Below are 21779 nucleotides of genomic sequence, written 5' to 3'. Positions count from 1 at the left end.
AGTGGAGATTGTGCCACCGCGCTCCAGCCTGGGCGACAGAGCGAGACCTGCAGAGACAGCTGCACCGCTGGGTGCACTGAAAACTCACCCATAAGTGGGTGAGCCGTCCATCCGTGTGTGAGCTCCGCCTCAGGCTGTGAAAGCAGTCATGAAGGATGGGAGCCCGCACGTGGCTCAGAAAGAGGGAGGCCATTTTTAACAGCTCCCTGTGGGGGCAGAGCCAGAGGGCGTGGCCTCGTGGGAGGAGACAGAACCCAGGATGGAGCTGGGCTGGGGGAGCAGAGCCTTCAGCCTGTCCCTTGGGGTCTGCAGGATCTCGGAGGCCCTAGGGGTGGGGCTGCCTCTGGCCTGGGCCAAGGCCTTGAGGCCGGGGTGGACACGTCTGGTTCAGTCTCCTGGACCCAAATGTGTCAGGGAAGCCTCCTCCGAGGGCATGGGGGGCAGGGAGCTGAGTCTGGGGTGTGTGGGGGTGGGCACAGGGCACGTGCCTGGCAGCACCCAACTCTGCCTGAGCTGCTGAATCCCCTGGATCACTGTGGAGTGGGAAGGAGGAGGGGTTGACCTGGGAGGGAAAGTGACAGGATGGGGTGAGCCCAGGCCGGGTGCTTCCAGACAGACTTCAAGGGGCCATGGAAGGCGCAAAGCAGACATGGGTGCCCCTCTCCCCTGCCTGGTTCCCTCACCAGCCCCCAGCTCTGCACAGCCCCTCTGCTTGCAGGAAGGGCTGAGTTGGTGCAGTCATGGGGTCCTTTCTTAGGGAGTCCTCAGGAGGTAATGCAGCAGGTCCCCCAGTTCCCAAGTCTGGCCACCAGACCACCCTCAACACCCCCACCTCGCCCTCCCCCAGCCCAGGCCCAGCCCCGGGAGCTCCAAGGAGATCCACATAACAGGAGCCCCTGAAACATGGGTCTGCAGGCAGCCCCGGGTCCGTCACCCCTCCAACCCTCAGGTGCCGGGTGCCCCAGCTCTCGGCCCGGCCAGGCGAGGCCCTTGGAACCACAGATGACCACGCGTGGGCCTAGAGAGTGTGTTTTTGGGGGAATTTCACCTGGGGGCCCCTCAGAGAAGGTGCCAGGCCGCCCAGGGACATCTGAGGAACCAGCTGAGCCAGACCCGGGGTGGGGGCCTGTGTGGAGGGGCCGGGGTCGGGCATGGGGGGCGGCCCCCATACCGCAGCTTGCATCACCTGGGAGAACTGGACAGGAGCCAGCTACGATCCCCAGGTGGCCAGTAGAGGGGCCGGCCCCGCACGCGGTGGCTGCAGAGAGAGGCTGGGCCCCAGCTGTGCAGCCAGGCACTCTGACTCCTGTTCCTTTTGTACTCACCCGGGAGGTTTTTCATCTTTACGGTTAACTGAGTTAAGTCGTCAACTGCCAATATTTGAACAGCCCCTCCCGAGGGAGGCCCCCTCCTGGCTGTGACAAAGGTTGGCATCCACAAAGGCCGCGTAGCTGCCATGGGGGTGCCGGACGCCTGTGCCCCCGGGCTGCCCGAGGAGACCTCACGGGCTCTGGAGGCCGCGACCCGACAGCTCCGACAGCATTTATATAATTTATTGCAAATCATTTGTGCCTTGTTTAACGCTCTGCTGATTCCACTTCATACCGGCTTCCTGGGCTTGCCGGCCGGGCCATGTCGCAGGCAACTGACCGCATTCGGGGAGGGAGGGCTGACAACAGGGTGCTGCCTTGAGACCAGGCAATCAGCCCACCAGAGCTGTAGTCCGGCCCTGAGCGCCAGACACCACTCTGGCTGTCCCTGCCCAGCTGCCTGCCCAAGCCTGTGCACCCCCACATGGCCGGCACCCCGGATCAGCACCTTCGTTCCCCGGGAGGTGGCACCGGACAGCAGGAAGCTGGCAGGACAGACACCTTCTCTCTGCTCCCACTTCCCACAGCTAGGACACACAGGGACAACGAGGCCACCTGGGCCAGAGCTGGCCACAGCAGCACCTCAGGCGTGAGGGTGACGACAGGTCACTCTGGGAACCTTGAAGAGAAGGCCTGTTCCTTCCATTCCGGCCCAGAAGTGGGGGCCGTGGTACTGGCCGTGGGGCCGAGACTCTGCAGCCCCAGCCTCGGGAGCCTTGCGGTTCCCAGCCCTTAAGGGTCTCCGGGGGCCTTGGCCACTTGGGGTGCCAGTGGCAGCCTCGGAGGGGACTCGGCAGGGTCTCATGGCAGGCTGGGGCGGGACAGGGCAGAACAGGCCGGCCGGGGCCATTGTTGCGAGTCTTTTCTCTCCCCTCCCCAGCGCCTCCTGGAAGCCATTGTGTCCTGGAGGCTGGCGCAGGATGCGGTGTGCGGACCGATGGCAGATGCAAGGCGGTCCACCCGTGTGGCTTCACTCAGTGGACTCCAGGGCACAGGGGTCTTCTCTGGGTGAGTCACCCTTCCTGTACCCCAGGCCTGGCTGGGACCTGGGCCACACTCTGACGGCCTTGGCCCCCGTCACCCATGTGGGATGAGGTCCAGGCCATCCTGGGTGGGGGTGTCTGAGCCCAAGTGACTCTGGTGGTTCCTCTCATCCAGGCCCTGGAGGATGCCTGCAAGCCTCCAAAACCAGCCTTGCTCTACCCCAGGGAAATGGGGGCCGCCCGTCTCCCTGCCTGGCTGTCTGCCCGCCTGGCTACGATGTGTGCAAGGCTGGCCTCCCGTCTCCCCGCCTGGCTGCGATGTGTGCAAGGCTGGCCTCCTGTCTCCCTGCCTGGCTGTGATGTGTGCAAGGCCGGCCTCCCGTCTCCCCGCCTGGCTGTCTAACCGCCTCGGCCTCCTGTCTCCCTGCCTGGCTGCGATGTGTGCAAGGCTGGCCTCCTGTCTCCCTGCCTGGCTGCGATGTGTGCAAGGCCGGCCTCTTTCTCTGGACGTGGCGCTTCAAGGTGCATCCTGGGAGTATAGGTCAGCACTTCCTCTTCGGGGCTGAGGACTAGTCCACCCTGCAGAGGCACTGCACGGAGTCTGTCCATTCTCGTGCATTCTTTGAAACAGTGCCATGTTGTGAGACACAACAAGCCGCACGTGTGTAAAGCGTGCAGTTCGATGAGCTTTGGCGCACGTGCACAGCTGCAAAGCCCTTGCTCCAGCTAGGATGATGAGCGCATTCACCCCTCCATGCCGCGTGGCTGCATCAAGCGCCCTGATAATGTCCCCCCTCATTCCCTTTGGGCTTCAGACAGCAAGGGGAGGACAGAGGCTGTTGTTCCTTCCCTCTAGCGCTAGTAAATCAGCTTCATTTTTAAATTTCTTGTTTTTTGCTTTTGTTTTCTTTTTTTTGAGACGAAGTCTTGCTCTGTCACCCAGGCTGGAGTGCAGTGGCACGATCTTGGCTCACTACAACCTCCGCCTCCCAGGTTCACAGCGATTCTCCTGCCTCAGCCTCCCCAGCAGCTGGGATTACAAGCACTGCCACCACACCCAGATACCTTTTTTTTTTTTTTCTGTATTTTTAGTAGAGATGGGGTTTCACCATGTTGGCCAGGCAGGTCTCAAACTCCTAACCTCAGGTGATCCACCTGCCTAAGCCTCCCAAAGTGCTGGGATTACAGGTGCGAGCTGCTGTATCTGGCCCTAAATCAGTTTCTAATTGTTGTCAGAGGTGAAGGTAAAAGAAAACAGCAACTTTTTACGGATCTAAGTGTTCTAGCAGCAGCAGTGGCAGTGAGGGGGGCGAGCATCTGTCGTGGAGCTGGCAGGGCCCCTCGCTCAGCGAGCCGGCTGCCGCCTGGGGTGCACGGACCCCTCGTATATCTGGTCTCTATCTTCGTGGGCTGCAGAGCTGCCTGTGGGACACACAGGATGGTCCTTGCTAAATCAATCACACCCAGACCACCGTGGAGCCACCAGCTTGTGGCCCCTGGAGGGCCGGCGGGTGTTCGGTTCTTGCCTGGAGGGTGGGACTCCTGCCATGCTGTGCTGGCATTGGGAAGACTCCCCTCGCCCCACCATTAGTACGTCATTCCTTTAGGTTAAGTATTAAGTGTGGCCGACCTGGGCTCTTCTTTCTTTTCTTTTTCTTTCTTTCTTTTTTTTTAAGACGGAGCCTTGCTGTGTTGCCAAGGCTGGAGTACAGTGGCATGATCTCAGCTCACTGCAAGCTCCACCTCCCGGGTTCACACCATTCTCCTGCCTCAGCCTCCCGAGTAGCTGGGACAACAGGCACCTGCCACCACGCCCCGCTAATTTTTTGTATTTTTAGTAGAGATGGGGTTTCACTGTGTTAGCCAGGATGGTCTCGATCTCCTGACCTCGTGATCCGCCCACCTTGGCCTCCCAAAGTGCTGGGATTACAGGTGTGAGCCACCGCACCCGGCCTTCTTTTTCTTTTTTTAAAGTCAGGCTCTTGTTCTGTCACCCAGGCTGGAGTCCAGTGGTGCAGTCACGGTTCACTGCAGCCTCGACCTCCTGGGCTCAAGTGATCCTCCCACCTCAGCCTCCTGAGTAGCTCCTGAGGACCACAGGCGCCCGCCACACCCAGTAATTTTCTCCATTTTTGTAGAGACGGGTCTCAATACGTTGCCCAGGCTTAGGTTCTTCCTTTCAAAAGCCACATCCTTCTAGGAGGGGCCGTGTACCACGCTGCAGCAGCCATCGCCGTTGCAGCGTGAATGAATTTCTCAGGCCCTCTCCTGCCACCGACAGCAGAGAGCAGGGGTTCGGAGGAAGAGGATGGGACGGGGCGGCAGGTGCTTTCGGGGTCATCTGGGCGTGTGAGTGCCGTGGCGCAGGGCTGGGGCTGGAAAGTAAGGCTGCAGATCTCAGCAGCCCGCAGGCTGCCCCCAGCCCCGTACAGCCCCGCCCAGCCCCAGGGAGGCACAGCCTTAGCTCAGAGGGTTGGGCTGGTGGAACCAGGGGGTTCAGGCCTGCAGGGGATGCTTTCAGAGCGTGAGGACTCAGGGGCAGCAGGGACGGGTGGGCTCTGCCGAGGGTCCAGCTGCAGTGGCCACGGTGAGTACAGGGCCCACTTGAAGGAAGACCTTGAAGTGGAGCTTGCTCTGGGATGAGCCTGCCCACTGCCAGGGTCTCAGGAGGGTATGGGGGCACCTGCACACCTGGGCCTGTGCTGGGAGCAGCCGGGGGCCCAGCCCGGGGCTGAGCCTTGGGCCCGTGCTGGAGGTTCAACCCCTTGGCCCTCCATTTGGGTCCTGAGCCCCCGTCCCAGGCACAGGCTGGGCACTTGGGGAACAGGCAATGCTTGCTGGACAGGCCTTGTGGATGATGGGTGGGGGTGGACCCCTGGCCAGTCCCAGGGGTCAGTGTGGAGGCCCTGGGGACGATGACAGGATGGCCTCTCCAGGAACCCCCCCCCCCGCCCACCCTGCCTCCCTTGACCTTCCTCGAGCTCCTGCCCCTCCCCTGGTCAGAGAGCAGCTGCAGGCGACACAGATTTCTCCCCGGGAGATGCTGAAGCTTTAATTTTCCTGGATTTATAGCCTCTTCTGTGGCTTTATTACTGAGATAAGGACAGCAGAAAGGGCCCCCCTCCATCGGGCTGCTCGGGGATGTGGAATGGCTTGCAGATCAACAGCGGCACCTCTTGTTCTTGGGCAGGCATACTGGGTGACACCTGGGAGGGTCCCTGAGCATCTGCAGGCTTGGGCCAGTGGGGCAGGGTCTGTTGGCCCCCTTGATCGGCCCAACAGGCCTCAGGAGGGGCCAGGGTGGCAGAGGGGCCAAGGTGGTGGAGACCCCGGTCCAGCCCCTGCCCACAGGTCCAAGGGTCCTGGCTGTCCTCACCCCCACTGGCCATCAGAGCCCGCCATATCTGGGTGGGCTGAGGCTGTATTGTAAAGAGGACTCTGGAGTCACCCAGTCTGGGGATGCCAGGAAGGAGGATGCACCTTCCCAGGAGGTCCAGCATCCCACGTGAGCCCAGGACGTGCTGGCCGGGACCTGAGTGTCAGGCTCGAGAAGTGAGAAGCAGCCCCTGCTCTCAGACCCAGTGAGATGTCAGTAACCAGAGACAAGAGCCAGGCCAGGTGAGCCTGGGATGGGGAGACCCCAGACGTTCAGGCTGGATGCCCAGGGTCCGGGGGTGGCTCTTGAGGTGGGGGCTGCGAGTGAGCAGCGTTTGGCGAAGGTGGGAGCTGGCGTGGGTGGCATGCAGGTGGGAGGCCTGAGTGCCGCCAGGAGAAGGAGGCGCCGGGCTGTCTGAGGGCAGCCGTCCCTGGGGGTCTCGGCCTCGCACTCTGGCGTGCGCGAGAGCCTTGAGCAATGGATTTGAGTCTCAGTGGTCAGGCCATGAGGGACAGTAGACAGCCCTGGAGTGGGAGAGTGGCAGGAGGGAAATAGGGTTTCAGAGACATTTGTGAGGTTCAAGTGGTTTAATGCACATGCGGGTGGAGCCTCAGAGTCTGAGGAGCAAGAATAGGACAGAAAAAGCAATTCAGAGCAAGGCCCTGGATTTCCCAAATGTGCGGGAAAGTCAGCATTTATGGATCCAAAAGGCTCAACCACCCCAAACCGGGATCGATATGGAGAAAACCACTCCCAGGCTCAACTCAGTCAAACCTCTGAAATCTAAAAATAAAGAGAAAATCTTGAAAGCAGAGAGCAAGAAAAGCTGCCTTACAGACACTGAAGGAGGAGGCTTCTCGGCAATCAGTGCTGGGGAAACCAGAATAACCCGGAATGAGCTGCCACTCCTGCCTCACGCCACACACACGCTCTTAACTGCCCACCAGAGGAAAACCAGCAAAGCTTCCATAGGAAATTAGAGGGGAATATCCGTGTGATCTTGGTGTAGACAAATATTTCTTAAAACACAGGCTGAGCGCGGCGGCTCACACCTGTAATCCCAGCACTTTGGGAGGCCAACGCAGGTGGATCACCTGAGGTCAGGAGTTCGAGACCAGCCTAGCCAACATGGCGAAACCCCGTCTCTACTAAAAATACAAAAATTAGCCAGGCGTGGTGGCCGACGCTGTAATCCCAGCTATTCGTGAGGCTCAGTCATGAGAATTGCTTGAACCTGGGAGGTGGAGGTTGTGGTGAGCTGACATCATGCCACTGCACTCCAGCCTGGGTGATAGAATGAGACTCTCTCAAACAAACAAAGAAAAAAACACGAGACTCTCTCAAAACAACAACAACAAACAAACAAAAAAACCCCACAAAATCAAGCCAGGCGCGGTGGGTCAGGCCTGGAATCCCAGCACTTCGGGAGGCCGAGGTGGGAGGATTCATTTAAGGTCAGGAGTTCAAGACCAGCCTGGCCAACATGGCGAAACTCCGTCTCTACTAGAAATACGAAAATTAGCTGGGTGTGGTGGTGCACACCTGTAATCCCAGCTACTCGGGAGGCTGAGGCAGAAGAATTGCTTGAACCCGGGAGGCGGAGGTTGCAGTGAGCCGAGATCACGCCACTGCACTCCAGCCTGGGTGACAAAGCGAGACCCCTCTCAAAAAAAAAAAAAAAAAATCAAAACACAAGCCACAGATTGGGAGTTAATATTCACAGTGCAGATCCATGGCAAAGGGCTTGTACTCAGAATGTACCAAAAACTGCTGAAATTAAAAAAAAAAAATTTCATTTGAGACAAGGTCTCCCACTGTTGCCCAGGCTGGAGTGCAGCGGTTCAACCTCTGCTCCCAGCAGCCTCCACCTCCTGGACTCAAGTGATCCTCTTGCCTTTGCCTCCCAAAGTGCTGGGATTCCAGGCGTGAGCCACTGCACCTGGCCCTTTAAAATTAATATTAAAAAAGACAACAACACAATTTGAAAATGGTCACAAGACTGAAATAAATATGCCACCTAAGATTTACAGATGGCAAATAAGCACAGGAGCAAAACTGCACGTCACAGGTCATGAGGGGAGAACGCAAGGAAACCACAACTCAACGACCCTTCCTGCCTGTCGGAGGGGCTCAAAGGTAGGACAGTGGCACCACGCGTTGGTGAGGACGTGGGAAGCGGAGCTCTTGGCATGGCTGCTGGGAATGTGAAATGGTGCAACCACTTTGGAAAGCAGTTCGGCAGTTCCTTAAAGTGGTTTTTTTGTTTTTGTTTTTGTTTTTGAGATGGAGTCTTGCTCTGTCACCCAGGCTGGAGTGCAGTGGTGCGATCTCAGCTCACTGCAAGCTCCGCCTCCCAGGTTCATGCCATTCTCCTGCCTCAGCCTCCCAAGTAGCTGGGACTACAGGCGCCCGCCACCACACCTGGCTAATTTTTTTGTATTTTTAGTAGAGATGGGGTTTCACCGTGTTAGCCAGGATGGTCTTGATCTCCTGACCTCATGATCTGCCTGCCTCGGCCTCCCAAAGTGCTGGGATTACAGGCGTGAGCCACCACGCCCAGCTTTGTTTTTGTTTTTGAGATGGAGTCTTGCTCTGTTGCCCAGGCTGGAGTGCAGTGGTGCGATCTCAGCTCACTGCAACCTCCGCCTCCCAGGTTCAAGCGATTCTCCGGCCTCAGCCTCCCCAGTAGCTGGGACTATAGGCGCCCACCACCACACCTGACTAATTTTTGTATTTTTAGTAGAGATGGGTTTTCACCATGTTGGTCAGGTTATTCTCGAACCCCTGACCTCGTGATCCACCTGCCTTGGCCTCCCAAAGTGCTGGGATTCCTTAAAGTGTTAAATATGCACCCACTGGCCAGACGTGGTGGCTCACACCTGTAATCCCAGCACTTTGGGAGGCAGAGGCGAGTGGATCACCTGAGGTCAGGAATTCGAGACCAGCCTGGCTAACACGGTGAAACCCCATCTCTACTAAAAATACAAAAATAAACCAGGTGTGGGGACGCATGCCTGTAATCCCAGCTGCTGGGGAGGCTGAGGCGGGTGAATTGCTTGAACCCAGGAGGCGGAGGTTGCAGTGAGCCGAGATCGCACCACTGCACTCCAGCCTGGGTGACAGAGCAAAACTCTGTCTAAAAAAAAAAAAAAATGTGTATCGGGTGCATGATCCCGTCTCTCTACGGGTAGGTGTTGACCCTGGAGAAATGGAAGCATGTGTCACACGCTGTTCCCTACGTCAGTGCTCGTGGCAGCTTGACTTACAGTAGCCCCGAGCTGGAAACGGCCCACGTGTTCACCGACAGGAGAACAGCTAAACCACCGCGGACGTTCAGACCACGAGACGTGACTCAACCGCACCAGGGACGAGTGAGCTGCGGACGCGGAAGTGCGGTGAATGTCAAGGCCATTGTGCTGGGTGGGAGAAGCCTGAGGAAAACAGCGCACGCGGCTGATCCCGCTCACACGCCATCCTGGGGCCTCGGATTCACCCACCGTGATGGACAGCGTGGGGGCCGCTTCCTGGGGGTGGGGTGGGGAGCGAGGTGCTCCAGCTTTCAGTGCAATGGACGTTTTCACTCTTGGTGGAGTGCTGGTTTCACAGGCATGTACATGCATCACACTTTATTTATTTTACTTTATTTTATTTTATTTTGTGACGGAGTCTTGCTCTTATTGCCCAGGCTGGAGTGCCATGGCACCATCTTGGCTCACTGCAACCTCCGCCTCCCGGGTTCAAGCAATTCTCCTGCCTCAGCCTCCCGAGTAGCTGGGATTACAGGCACCCGCCACCATGCCCAACTAATATTTTGTATTTTTAGTAGAGATGGGGCTTCACCATGTTGATTAGGCGGGCCTTGAACTCCTGACCTCAGGTGATCCTGCCCGCCTCAGCCTCCCAAAGTGCTGGGATTATAGGCGTGAGCCACCATGCCCGGCCCATACATCACACTTTTTTTTTTGAAACGGAGTCTCGCTGTGTCGCCCAGGCTGGAGTGCAGTGGCGCGATCTCGGCCCGCTGCAAGCTCCGCCTCCTGGGTTCATGCCATTCTCCTCCCTCAGCCTCCTGAGTAGCTGGGACTGCAGGCGCCTGCCACCATGCCCAGCTAATTTTTTTGTATTTTTTTTTTAGTAGAGACAGGGTTTCACCATGTTAGCCAGGATTGTCTCGATCTCCTGACCTCGTGATCCGCCCGCCTGGGCCTTCCCGGAGTGCTGGGATGACAGGCGTGAGCCACCACGCCCGGCTAATTTTTTTTGTATTTTTTTTTAGTAGAGACGGGGTTTCACCATGTTAGCCAGGATGGTCTCATCTCCTGACCTCGTGATCTGCCCGCCTCGGCCTCCCAGAGTGCTGGGATGACAGGCGTGAGCCACTGCACCCGGCCACCAATTTCAATTTCAAGAAAGAATAACAAGGGCAGATTTCAAGGCTTACCGCCAAGCCAAAGTCATGAAAACACCAGGGGAACAGACAAGGAGAGGAGGAGGCAGAACTAACGCTGGGCAGGCGTCCCCACACCCCCAGCAGAAGGGTCGCAGTGCAGGGACGTGGGAGAGCCAGGCCAGCAGGTGTCTGCACAGGTGACTCAGCCACGTGTGGGGCCGACATGTACCAGTTCATAAGAGCCAGTGGTTAAATACCTAAGAAATGAGTGAGCTGCTTGTTAAACAGCTACAACTAAAAATTAAATCATATACACTTACAATTAGTGTTGAAGCTGAAAGAAGCTTCCGTTTCACGAATAGCACTTGTACCAGGGTGAGAAAGAGTTGAACAGTGGATCACAGATCAGATTTACGGATGACACACTTATCGGGGCAAGAATCGGCAGCTGGGGAGCAGCCTCGCTCTGTGGACTCTCAGGCTGGCTGCAACGTAAGAGTCGGGCCGAAGCCAGCCGAGGCGCCCGTCAGAACCCATCAGCCATGTGGGGTTTACGACAGAGCCCTATCCCCTATTTTATGACTGTTTGTAAATCATGTGCTACACATGCCTTACCTCAGTAAAGCTTAACAATAAGCTGCTGCACGTCTACAAATGCGCACATTTATGCACCCGTGGGGGGCTCCCTCACGTGAAGGGTGAGAAGGGCAGCCGGCGAAAGACAGGTGAAGTCCAGGGTTTCCGCTCCTGGGAATTTAAACACCCCTGAAGCCCCACCACGGGGGCCTAGACCTTGGAGGGGGTGCACGGTTAGTACTGTTGTTTTCCACACTTTTCAATATATTTAAAAGATCTTAGAGGCCGGACGCAGGGGCTGACACCTGTCATCCCAGCACCTCGGCAGGTGGAGGCAGGAGGAGTGCTTGAAGCCAGGAGTTCGAGACCAGCCTGGGCAACAAAGCAAGATCCCATCTCTAATAATAATAATAATAATATTAGCCAGGCATGGTGGCCTGCACCTGTGGGCCCAGCTCCTTGGGTGGCTGAGGTGGGAGGAGTAATTGAACCCAGGAGGTGGAGGCCTCGGTGAGCTGTGATTACGCCACTGCACTCCAGCCTGGATGACACAGAGAGACCCTGGCTCAGGAAAAAAAAAAAAAAAAAGGAAAAAAGAAAAAGAAAAGAAAAAAACCAATTTTGAACAGAAATAGGTCTTGGCTCTCAGGGCCCCCCTCTGTGGCCCAGCCTTACCCCAGGGAAGGTTTCATCCAGCTCCGGCCCTGACTACGAAAACAGGAACCCTGTGAATAATTTGGGTGATCCCAGGCCCCGGGGGCAGGGCAGACCGTGGAGTGAGCTGCGGAGAACGGTTCTCTCGTGTTTCTAGTCAATGGAGTCCTTGGGACCTAGAGGGGACCTAGGGCTGGGACCCCGGCTCACCTGCCCTGCCCAGCTGTCTGTGTGTGGGGCAGCCGTGCTGGTCGGGGGTCTCACAGGTAAAGGATAGGGGGGCGGAGCTGCGAGGGGTCCACGCCAGGAGCCCCCGCCTCCAGGCACCCCCCCACCCCAATCCCCCAGGCTGCCCCGACGTCAGGCGGGGAGGCAGAGTGCCAGCTTGGCCCCAACAGCTGTGGTGGAGAATCGATCGGCTGGAATTGGGACTTGGAAGAGGTTTAATATTTAACTGGATTAAATATTTAAACAGAAGGAGTTGATGGAGCACGGCGGCCAGGGAGGCGGCGGGGACGGGCCCTGAAATTGGGAGGAGGGATGCCAGTGTGGGGCACCCGGGCCCTGCCTACCAGGCATACAGCAGGTGCTCCCCAGCCTCCCTTCAGAGGGGCGGGCTTGAGGGAAGGAGTTCATTCTCTGTCTCTGTGTGCAGGTGCAGCGGGGCTGGCTCACCCAAAGTTCTTGGTCAGAGTCCACGGATGGATCGGGAGGGTGTGGCCCCTGAATTTGGAGCCGAGACGGTGGGAGAGGCTGGGGCTTCCTTCTGGGGAGGGTCCAGACCTTAGTCAGCTCCTCAGAGACATCATCCCTCACCGTGCTCTCCCAAGGAGAAGATGAGCCACCAGCCCCTTCTCATCCTCCCTCCCACACCTGGGAATGGTGCATCTTTGGTCCCCGGAGAGGGCTGGGGGCGCTCTCCTAGAATTTCCAGATGGCAGCCACCGCCCCACCCACCTTCCCCAAAAGTGTTCCTGAGCAGACTCCTAGAGGGACGCAGAGCGGGGTGGGGTGGGGTGGGGCAGGTGCCTGGTCCCCCTGCCCTCCATGATCCCTGAAGACCCTGCCCAGCAGGGCTTCTGCCCACGCACTGAGGGGAGGCAGCGCCCGTCCCGGGCCTAGGATGCCCCGTGCTCTCAGCCAAGTCCCTCCTAGCGTGGCCTGGCCGGCTCTGCCATGGTGGGCTGTGTGGTGTCAGGAACCCCTCGGGGGCCCTGCAGTCTTGGTGTCCTGCGTCCCCACTCCAACTGCCTGGCAGGTGGGCCCTCGTGACCATGGGGCCCCTGCGGTGTTTGCTCTGGGTCTCCCTGTGGGGTGGCTTCTGGCACAGAGCCCCCAGGGCTGGGGTGAGTCGGCTCTGCAGAGTATCAGCCCGGAGGAAGTAAGAGGTGAGCAGGCCTCACGATGTCTTGCCGGCCCCAGGAACGGGAGACAGAACCCACACGCAGGCCAGGCCCGTGGCTGCCTTCCAGGTGGACCCAGCGCTTCCTGAGGCCTCCTGTGTCTGGAGGCCCTGGGCTGGCCCTTAGGGCGTGACCAGGCCTGGAGGAGAAACAGGGCAGGGAGGAAGAAGCCTCAAGACAGCAGGAGCCCGAGCCTCACGGACGCTCCGGCAGCCCCACCGTCGTGGGGACCAGGCACCCCTGGCCCTGGCTTCTCTGGGCCGCTCAGAGCTGATCTGGGTCTGAGGCACGATGGCCTTCCTGGCTGCGTGACCTGGGCAGGTGTCCTTACCTCCTGAGCCTTGGTCTCCTCACCTGTGACAGGGGTGTAGTCATTGTTCCTGTGCAGAGGGTGGCCACGGCTGTGAGACATGGGAACCGTGTGCCTGGCTGAGACCTGGGTGCCTGGCGTGTCCACGCCTTGGTTATCTCTGGAGGCCTTCCTGCCGGAGGACAGACAGAGGGAAGCTGGGCAGAGCCCGGGAAGGAGCGAGGCCCTGCGGTTGGGGGTCTTCCCGTCCCACCCCCAGGGAACATCCAGCAGGTAAGGTGCGTTTGGACAACCCGGTTTCGCTCTAGCAGGCCCGCAGGGCTGGGGGAAGCCTCAAGCCTCCCAGGGGTCCATGCCTCTGGTTTGGTGTCCTGGCAGCACAGCCGCCGTCCAGGGCCGCAGGGACAGCAGAGGTGGGGGCCTGTGGCCTGGGAGGTGTAGGATGGGGTCTCCTCTCTGCTGGACTGGACTGGCCCTCACTCCCTTCACCTGGGGGTGGATGCAGGCCTGGGAAGGGGGACGCAGAGGGGACCCGGGCAGTGTGAAGCCTGTTACTTGGGCCTTCTTGTGTTTTGTAAGCAAGAGTGGAACGGTCAGCTCCCCCAGCGCCCAGAGGCCAGCCCGAGTCCCTGTCCAGGCCGCCGAGGCCTCCGCCCTGGTCCGTCTCCCGGCAGCACCCCGGGCCCAGCCTGCCTGGGCCTGCTCTGAGCCAAGCCTGGAGGGGCGGCTGTTGCCCTTGGGGCTTCAGGGGCTTAGGTGGACCCACCAGGCGGGGTTCCCTGGGGGCCTTCCTGGGCAGACGCTGGTCCCACTGGGAGGGTAGAGCTAGTGGTGGACACAGCGTCTGTCCCAGCCGTGGGCCAACAGGAGGTGAGCCCCAGAATGTGCTAGAAGGTGTTAACCTCATGTGGCCATGCACATGGGGCAGTGGGTGCTGTGGTCCTGCAGGCGTGGCTGAGCATGTGGGCCCACAGACCCCATGGGGACCCCACGCAGATCCCAGGCAGATCACATGCAGCCCCCACATGGCATCCCATGTGCCCCCAAGCGCCCCCTCCTACCCCCCACATGCAGACCAAGTGGCTCCCACATGGCCCCACTAAGCCCCAACACCCCCCACCAAATCCCCACCGAGTCCCCTCTGCGTCTCCCGGCCACAGCCTGGCCTCCGCCCCTCGCTGGCTGAGTCAGTTCCCGGCAGCAGACGCTCCCCCAGGACGGGTTCCTAATGAATTGTTTGATCTCACGCCCCTGTTTGATCAGAGGAGGGAGCTGCTCTGGAATCAGGCAGCCCCAGACCCGGCGGTTCTGCCCCACGGGGAGCAGGAGGGGACACGAGGTGGTCCCAGTGCTGGGGGGTTTTGTCCTGGTGGGGTGGGGAGCCTGGGGAGGGGCACAGCAGCAGCATGCGGGCCGTGGGCTGTTCTCCGTGGGCTGTGCCTTCTCTTGCAAAGCAGTCCTGAGCTGTCACCTGCGGAGGGGTGGGCGGTGGACCCCCCAGAACGTGAGCACAGCCTGCAGCTGGAGCCTGTGGAGGCGACATTCTTGGGAAAAGGATCTTTGCAGACGCGGCCTAGTCAAGGACTAGGCCCAGGTGGGACCGTCCTCGTGGGCCTTCACTCCCACACTGGCGTCCTCAGAAGTCAGAGCAGAGATCAGAGCCCAGGACGCCAGGAGCCCTCCGGAGCTGGAAGAGGCAGGAAGGGACCTCCCCTGCGGCCTCCGGAGGGCATGCGGCCGTGCCCACACCCGACGCTGGACTTCTGGCCTCCAGCACTGGGAGAGAGGATGCTTCTGCTGTTTGACACCCCCTGGGGGCGGCACTGTGTCACTGGAGCCCCAGGAACCCAACACATCGCCCGAGCTTCCAGTCATGGGCCGAGCGCAGAGCTTTCCCGACCAGCAGCCACAGCCCTGCTCATGGGCCCCAGCAGGGCCAAGGGAGGCCCCGAAGCCTGTCCAGGTGTGCACAGGGGGGTCCTAGCACTTGGACCCTCACCTGGGACGTGTGCCTTCTCTTGTGTGGGACACCGTCCCTAGGCCTGGAAGGAAGGTGGGGACCCAGCGCCCGGAGACACCTGGATTTCTGCACTGGAAGGTGGCGTGTCGCTCCTGCCCAAGGGGAAGCACCCCAAGGGCAGGCGAACGGGCAGGAGAGGCCAGGGACGGGTTGGCGGCCAGTCAGCAGAGGCCAGGAATGGGCTCAGGGGGCGTGGGTGGGAGTCTGGGGATCTCTGTGCCACAGCCTGGTCTGGGGGCTGCAGGCCGGGTGGGCTGCCCCATGGGTACCTCACCCCCAGGAAGGCTTCTCTGCAGCCCCTAGCTCAGGCAGGCCCAGGCCTGGGGAAGACTCGAGGGGCATATTTGTCCAGGCTGCCTAGGCCTCAGAGCTTCCTTGGAGCCGGGCTCTGGGAACATGACAGGGACCTGGCCCCAGGTTCCCACAAGGCAGTGGGCAGGCGGCCCGGACAGCAGTCTCGGTCTTGGGATCGATACTGGAGTCTCTGGAGCCAGGAACAGCCCCATGCCAGGAAGGGGGTGTTGCTGGGTATGGTGGACCAGGGGCGGGCACAAGGGCAGCTCATCCCCTGACCCCCACCCACACTGCATCCCCGGTCCACCCCCACCCCCACACTACATCTGGCCCCTGGGACTCCCACCCCCACTGTGCCCTGCCCACCCCACCTCCACTGCATCTGGCTGCTGGCTTTCCCCCGCCACTGCACCCCCGGCCCCCCCCACTGCACCCCCGGCTCCCCCCACTGCATCTGGCCCCCGGCCCCCCCCACCCCCACTGCACCCCTGGCCCCCCACCCCCACTGCACCCCTGGCCCCCCCCACTGCATCTGGCCCCCGGCCCCCCCCACCCCCACTGCACCCTCCGGCCCCCCCCACTGCATCTGGCCCCTGGCTTCCCCCACCCCCACTGCACCCCCGGCCCCCCCCACCCCCACTGCACCCCTGGCCCCCCACCCCCACTGCACCCCTGCCGCCCCCCACTGCATCTGTCCCCGGCCTACCCAGGGGAGCCTCACCCAGCTTGGAGGATGATTTAGGTGCAGACAGCAAGAGAGGGGCCAGGCACTTTGGGAAGGAGCTGACGTGCACCGGGCCCCCTCTGCCGTCCCCATCCACTGTCTTTCCCAGGGCCTGCCTGGTGTGGGGCTGGGGGACACATCCACAGGTGGGCCCAGGAAAGCCTACTGGGTGCTGGTGGCCTAGGGGGGCAGCATTATCGGGGTGATGGATAAACTGGGGGGTCAAAGGTCATTGCAGTGTGACCTGGGAGTGGGGCCACCCATCACTCAGGCCTCAGAGGAGAGGGATGCAGGGGCCTGAGGCAGTGCTTGCCCCGGGGACCTTCTGGCCCCTCAGCCATAGCCTTCCCCGGCCCTCGCCAGATGGACCCCAGACCACACCCTTGGTCTTTCTCCCCCAGCCTCCTGGGCAGCCTCTGGGGGTCTCTGAGGAGCCTGGCCTGGCCCCAGCTCTCACGAAGTGAAGGTGTCCCCAGCCTCCACATGGGTTGTCCCTTGGGAGGGTGCACAGCCCAGGAGGGACAGCTGTGGCCACCGCAGACCCTGAGGCACCTCGGGCTGGCTAGGGGCCTGGAGGACAGGGGCAGGGGTCCCTGAGGGCCCTCCATCCATTTGTTCATATAAATGCGCTGTGCCTCTGGCCCCCAGGAAACACCATCCAGTGCTGCAGGGAATGGGCAAAGCTGTCCCCTGAGGCAGAGGCGAGCTCGCGGGGAGTTGGGGGCAGGGCCAGCCCTTTCCCAGGGGTGCAAGCAGAGTTGGGCAGGGCGTGCAGCCTGGAGGAAGGCGGGGGCAGGATGAGACAGGGACCCCAGGTGCATTGGAGTGAGGCTCCCAGTCCACCGGCACGTAATGTGCGCTCACGGGTGCTGGGCGCTGGGCTAGCTGCCGGGGTCTGCCCTCTCCACAGCGGCCGCAGGGGCCCCGGGGCATGGTGGGCGAGGCAGAACCCAGCAAGGAGACACACACCAGCTGGGAGCCCTCCACGCACACCATCTTCAGCCCGCACGATGGCGCAGACGCCCCAGCAGCGAGGCACGAGGCCCCCGGGGTTCACCTGACGGTGAAGCATGCTACCCGCCTTGTGGACCCAGCCGGAGCCTGGGGTGGGGGGCTGCAAACAGTCGCTGTGCACGTACCAGCAGGGGCAGCAGCCCGCACGGAGCTGGGGCAAGCAGAGGGAGGGGAGTCTGAAGTGCAGGAAGGCTGAGTGTCCCTGGGTGTATCCGCCGGTCTCCCGGAAGGAGATCCTCCCGGAAGCAGATCCTCCCGGAAGCAGATCCTCCCGGAAGCAGATCCTCCTGGAAGCAGATCCTGACTCAGTACAGCCTTCCCAGGAAAACCCTGCAGCAGGGGCAGGCCCGGGCGGAGGGCGGCCAGGCTGGGTGCGAGGGCCACAGAGGAGGCCCCAGAGCGGTGGGCACGGGCCTCCCCACGTGTCTGTTCAGGAGGGAGCTGGGATATTTAGACCCCACCCCAGTGGTCACTGGCTAGGGCCCTCAGCGCCCAGGGGCTCACCATGCGGGCACAGGAGGTTTGGGGAAGGCCCCGGGCACTACTGTGCTAATGAGCGACGTGTCCCCAGTCCCGCCCGGCCTCGGGGCAGGCACACCAAGGCTTCAGGACTGTGGGGTTCAGTCCTCACCCTCGCCTCGCAAACAGGCTGGAGGTGGACTTGGCATGGTGTGGCCTGGGCAGCCTGATCCCAAAGTAAAACATTCGGCTTCCGGGGCTGCTGCCTTGAAAGGCAAATATCACCTCTGTTTCCAACACTCGCCTATTTGGGCCGGGAGGCGTCTGTGCAGGATCCCTGGGCCGGGTAACTGTCCCGTCCTCCCACATCCACTGTGCCCGTCCCCCGGTGAGCCAGGCCAGGGCATCTCATCTGCTGCTGCTGCGTGGAGGACCCCAGAAGTCAGGGCGTGGCCCCCACTGCCCGTGTTATGGGTGAAGAAATGCAGGCTCAGACCCAGAGGCCCTGGAGGACCTTGGAAAAGGCTGGTTCTAGGGGTCAGCCTGGGCTCCCTGGGGTCTGCCCAAGGACCCCAGGCTCTCCGGAGGGGCCCTATGGGAGACCAGGGAGGGACACAGCGGCCTACTTGGAGGGTGTTTCCAGAGCCGTGTCCCCACCCCCCATCCTCACAGTCAGAACCGGCAAGAAACTGATGCCCAGGCTATGGCGAGGCTGGGACGTGGGGCCTGGTCACCACGGGTGAGGCTAGAACACGTGGACGGAGAGCCACGCACCTCGGCAGGGGCCCCCCAGGACCCAGAGCCCGGCGACACTGATGGCTCCCATGGACAGCAGTGGGGATGGGGGTGTCCTGGGGACATGGGGGCCGCCTGGGGCCCCTCTCATCCCATCATCTTCCTTCCTGTGCTCTCCGAAGTCCTTATCAACACCTTCTCTATTGTCTTGTCTGGTCCCTCCCCCCACCTGAATGGGGCCATTCCAGAGCGTTCCCTGCACCCTGCCCAGCCGTTCCCGCATTCAGTAGGTGCTCAGAGTGTGCGGTGTGGCCCAGGAATGAACACCCCTTCCAGCCCCAGGACCCCCAACTGTCACTCCCCACCTTGCTCAGCTCAGCGCCTCCTCTTCCAGGAAGCCTTCCTGGACTGGGAGAACTGTGGTGCTCTAGTGAGCGGCAACTCCAAGGGTCCTGGTGAGGTTCTCATGCTGGATGCTCAGATGTTCCACCAAAGAGGTGCAGGACAGCAGGGGGGTTCCCGGCAAAGCCCACAGCACTTTCTCAAATAAGATGGAGGGGTCCCCAGGCAAGTGTCAGATCTGCAAAGCCTATCATGGGTCCTTTTGTCACCAGGGCCTGGTGCTGCTGCCCACCCAAGACTGGAAGATGTGGCTTCCTCCTAATCAGCAAGACCCATATGGAGACACACCACCCTAACTGCAGAACTGCCCGGACCCCCACACCCACCTGTGCCTTCTCCAGGCTGGAGGGAGGGGCTTTTGGAGGGTCATGCCTGCTGTGCAGGGTCCCTCAGGGGCATCTGTCCCAGGCTGGCCTCAGGAAGGGTCCTGGGCATCGAGGGGCCCTGCAGGCTGTCTCCCGACCCTGGGCTGAGCCACTGCCCCTGCCAACCTCCTGGGCAAAACGAGGGGGCCCTGGGAGGGCACCTGGCCTGTGCAGTAGGGAACGGGGGTCCATCAGGGTGATCCCCACAGCCCCCAGCTGCCTCTGCTTGGGGTTGCAGTGGGCACCTGAGATTCCGGGGCTAATCCTGGATGCAGTGGACGTCAGACCCCGCCCCAGCTCCATCCACACGGGAGGGCGGTGTGTCCCCACCTCAGTAGAGGGCACAGAGGCTCAGGATCTGAGAACCAACCACTGCCTGGGCCCAGCACAGGCCCTCACCCCCCACCCCACAGACGGGGCCACAGGGTCTCAGGAGGACAGGGCCGGGTGCCTCCTCGATCAGGGGACACAGGGCTCTCGGGGCTGAGAAGGCCACTTCGCTTGCTTTGGGAGGAGGAGGGAAACGCTGGACTCTGTGCCCCGTCCAGGTGGGACGACAGCAGGGGGCCTCAGACTGCAGTGGGGGCTACAGGAGGGCGCCCAGGGCCGTGGAAGTTAAGGGAGGGGAGGCCCTGGTGTGGTGGGGCTTCTGCTGGGCCCTGGAGCTTCGGTTGGGCCTGGAGCTCGGCTCTGTCCCTGGAGCTGGGTGGCGCGGGGTCTCTGTCCAGCTTTGTCTGTGGGAAGCAGAGCTGAGGAACGGCCCCTCCCTGAGCCTGCTGAGCTTGCTGGGGGCCTGTCCCAAGAAAGCTGGAGCAGCCCTGGACCCTTCATGTCCGCCTCCTCCTGAAGATGGGGTGGCCCCGTCTGCACTGGCCTCAGGCCACCCCCTGCACAGGGAGCTCAGGCTGCCCTGTGCCTTTGCCCTCGCCATCCCCTCCCCGTGCAGCCCATTCCCCCTCCTCGGGGACCTTTGGGCACCTTCCCCAGGGCCTCCCCTACCTGGCTCAGGACGGCCCCACCCCCAATGCCTGGCCACCTCCTTCCCTGCCCTGAACCAGTCCCTGGGGTCTGTCACCAGATTTACGTCCCCAGCCCCCTCCTGCAGGGCTTTCTGCCTACTCTGTCCCCACAGTGTCTTCACCATCCAGACTGGCTGCGGAGGGGCCCGGGGCCCTGAAGGGGAGGGGGGAGGGTGGTAGGGGGAGGGTGGGGGGAGGGCGGCGGGGAGGGCCCTGAGGCCCTCTGGGAGGGTGAGCAAGTGGGGCTGTGGGGCTGCAGAGGCCTCTGCAGAGATGAAACAGCAAAGGGACTCCAGGTGGGTGAGTCCTGGGTGGGGAGAGGGCTCCTCGGTCCCCAGAGCCCCCTCAGGACAGCAGGCAGTGGGGAGAGGGGCAGGGGCCTCTCAGTTCCAGCTCTGGCCCGGCCGTATGATTGCAGGTGGCTCTCAGCACCTGGGCCTCCCTCACCAGGTGACCATGGAGTCAGTTCCAGCACCGGGGAGCTGGAGCCCAAGGGCCCCTCAGCCTCTGCTGCAACGTCACTGATGTCTCACTGGGAGCCTCCCCCCGCCCAGGTCTGCCTCGGATCACACATCACACGGGGACGGGCAACATCACCCTCCGGTCAAAAACTGGGTTTCCACTTCTCAAATCAGCCGGTCCTGCCCCTGATGGGGCCAACCCGCCACCTGGCCACGGGCTGGCCCAGACTCTGTGCCTCAGTTCCTCATCCGAGGATGGCAAAGAGACCGGAGCTCCAGAGGTCACTCAGGCTGGAGTGGGGCCAGGGTGCTCTTGGCTTTCTCTTTGTCTTTTGGGGGCAGGCGCCCCGGGGCAACAGGCCGCTGTGGATAGGACAGTCGGCTGGCAGACACCCCACCCATCCAGGGGGATTCGGCCAGGGCCCCCTTCTGCTCCACCATTGGGGCCTATGGGCCGAAGCCCACCCCAGGGGACAGGGAGTCGGCCTGGCCCATCTCCAGAGGGGGTCTGCACCCAGTCCCCTCACAGCCTGGCCAGCTGGAGCCCCGAGCAGGAGGTGCTGAGTGGAGGCAGGGCTGGGCCTGCGTGGGTGCCGGCAGCAGGGTTGCCAGGCAACTGCCTCGCGCATCCAGCGTCACCATCTCCGTAGGGCGGAGGAACCCAGGTTCCAATATTTATGTCTTGCCGCTTGCTAAGGCAAGGCGGTGTTAACACTGGATGGCTGGGAGAGGGAGGCGTGGCCCGCCGGCCCTGGAGGAAGGGGTGGCCCTGGGAGCTCCAGGCTCCCACTCCCAGTCCTGCTCCCGGGAGGGGCTGACAGTTCTCCCGGCGGCTGCTGTGGCTTAGAGCTGAGAGGCCAAGCAGCCTCGATGGTGGAACTCCAGGCTAAGGGGGTGGCGGGGGACCTTCCTGCTGGACCCAAAATGACAGCAGGAGCTGCCTGTCCCCTCTGCCTGGGCCACAGTGAGGAGAGGCCACTTCGGGCAAGGCCAGGTCTCCATGGGCCGCTGTGCAGAGCAGGGTTGGGGGGTTACCAGGGTTTAGCCCCATTTCCATAGGCCTCAGCTTCCCCAAAAGTGCAGTGGTCATCCTGGGTGGCCTGGCGGTGCTCCGACAGTCCGGGGTGACCACAGCCCAGAGGCCCTGCAGGCCAGAGGATGGGGGCCCCACGGGCTCCCAGAGAGGAACATCAGGGTGTCAGAGGCGGCCCCACCCGGGAGGTC

The 21779-nt window shown here is 61.5% G+C and overlaps 1 protein-coding gene across 1 annotated transcript; it reads right to left on the bottom strand.

Moving 5' to 3' along the window:
- Positions 1 to 1470: 1470 nt before the first annotated feature.
- LOC134729347 (proline-rich protein 36-like) lies at positions 1471 to 17394 on the bottom strand. The gene is made up of 3 exons (XM_063597941.1): positions 17240 to 17394; positions 13107 to 13234; positions 1471 to 12891 (listed from the first exon to the last, which is right to left on the bottom strand). Exon 3 carries the CDS (start codon positions 5478 to 5480, stop codon positions 4533 to 4535), a length of 948 nt encoding a protein of 315 aa, XP_063454011.1. The 5' UTR covers positions 5481 to 12891; positions 13107 to 13234; positions 17240 to 17394; the 3' UTR covers positions 1471 to 4532.
- Positions 17395 to 21779: the final 4385 nt, after the last annotated feature.

Source organism: Pan paniscus, chromosome 18 (genome assembly GCF_029289425.2).
Source record: "Pan paniscus chromosome 18, NHGRI_mPanPan1-v2.0_pri, whole genome shotgun sequence".
Taxonomy (NCBI): Eukaryota; Metazoa; Chordata; class Mammalia; order Primates; family Hominidae; genus Pan; species Pan paniscus.
This window is presented reverse-complemented; position numbering and strand designations above follow the sequence as displayed.

Bases quoted from the DNA above. Each gene is read 5' to 3' on its own strand.
- LOC134729347 (XM_063597941.1), bottom strand. From the start codon at position 5,480: ATGGAGGGGGGCCCTTTCTGCTGTCCTTATCTCAGTAATAAAGCCACA.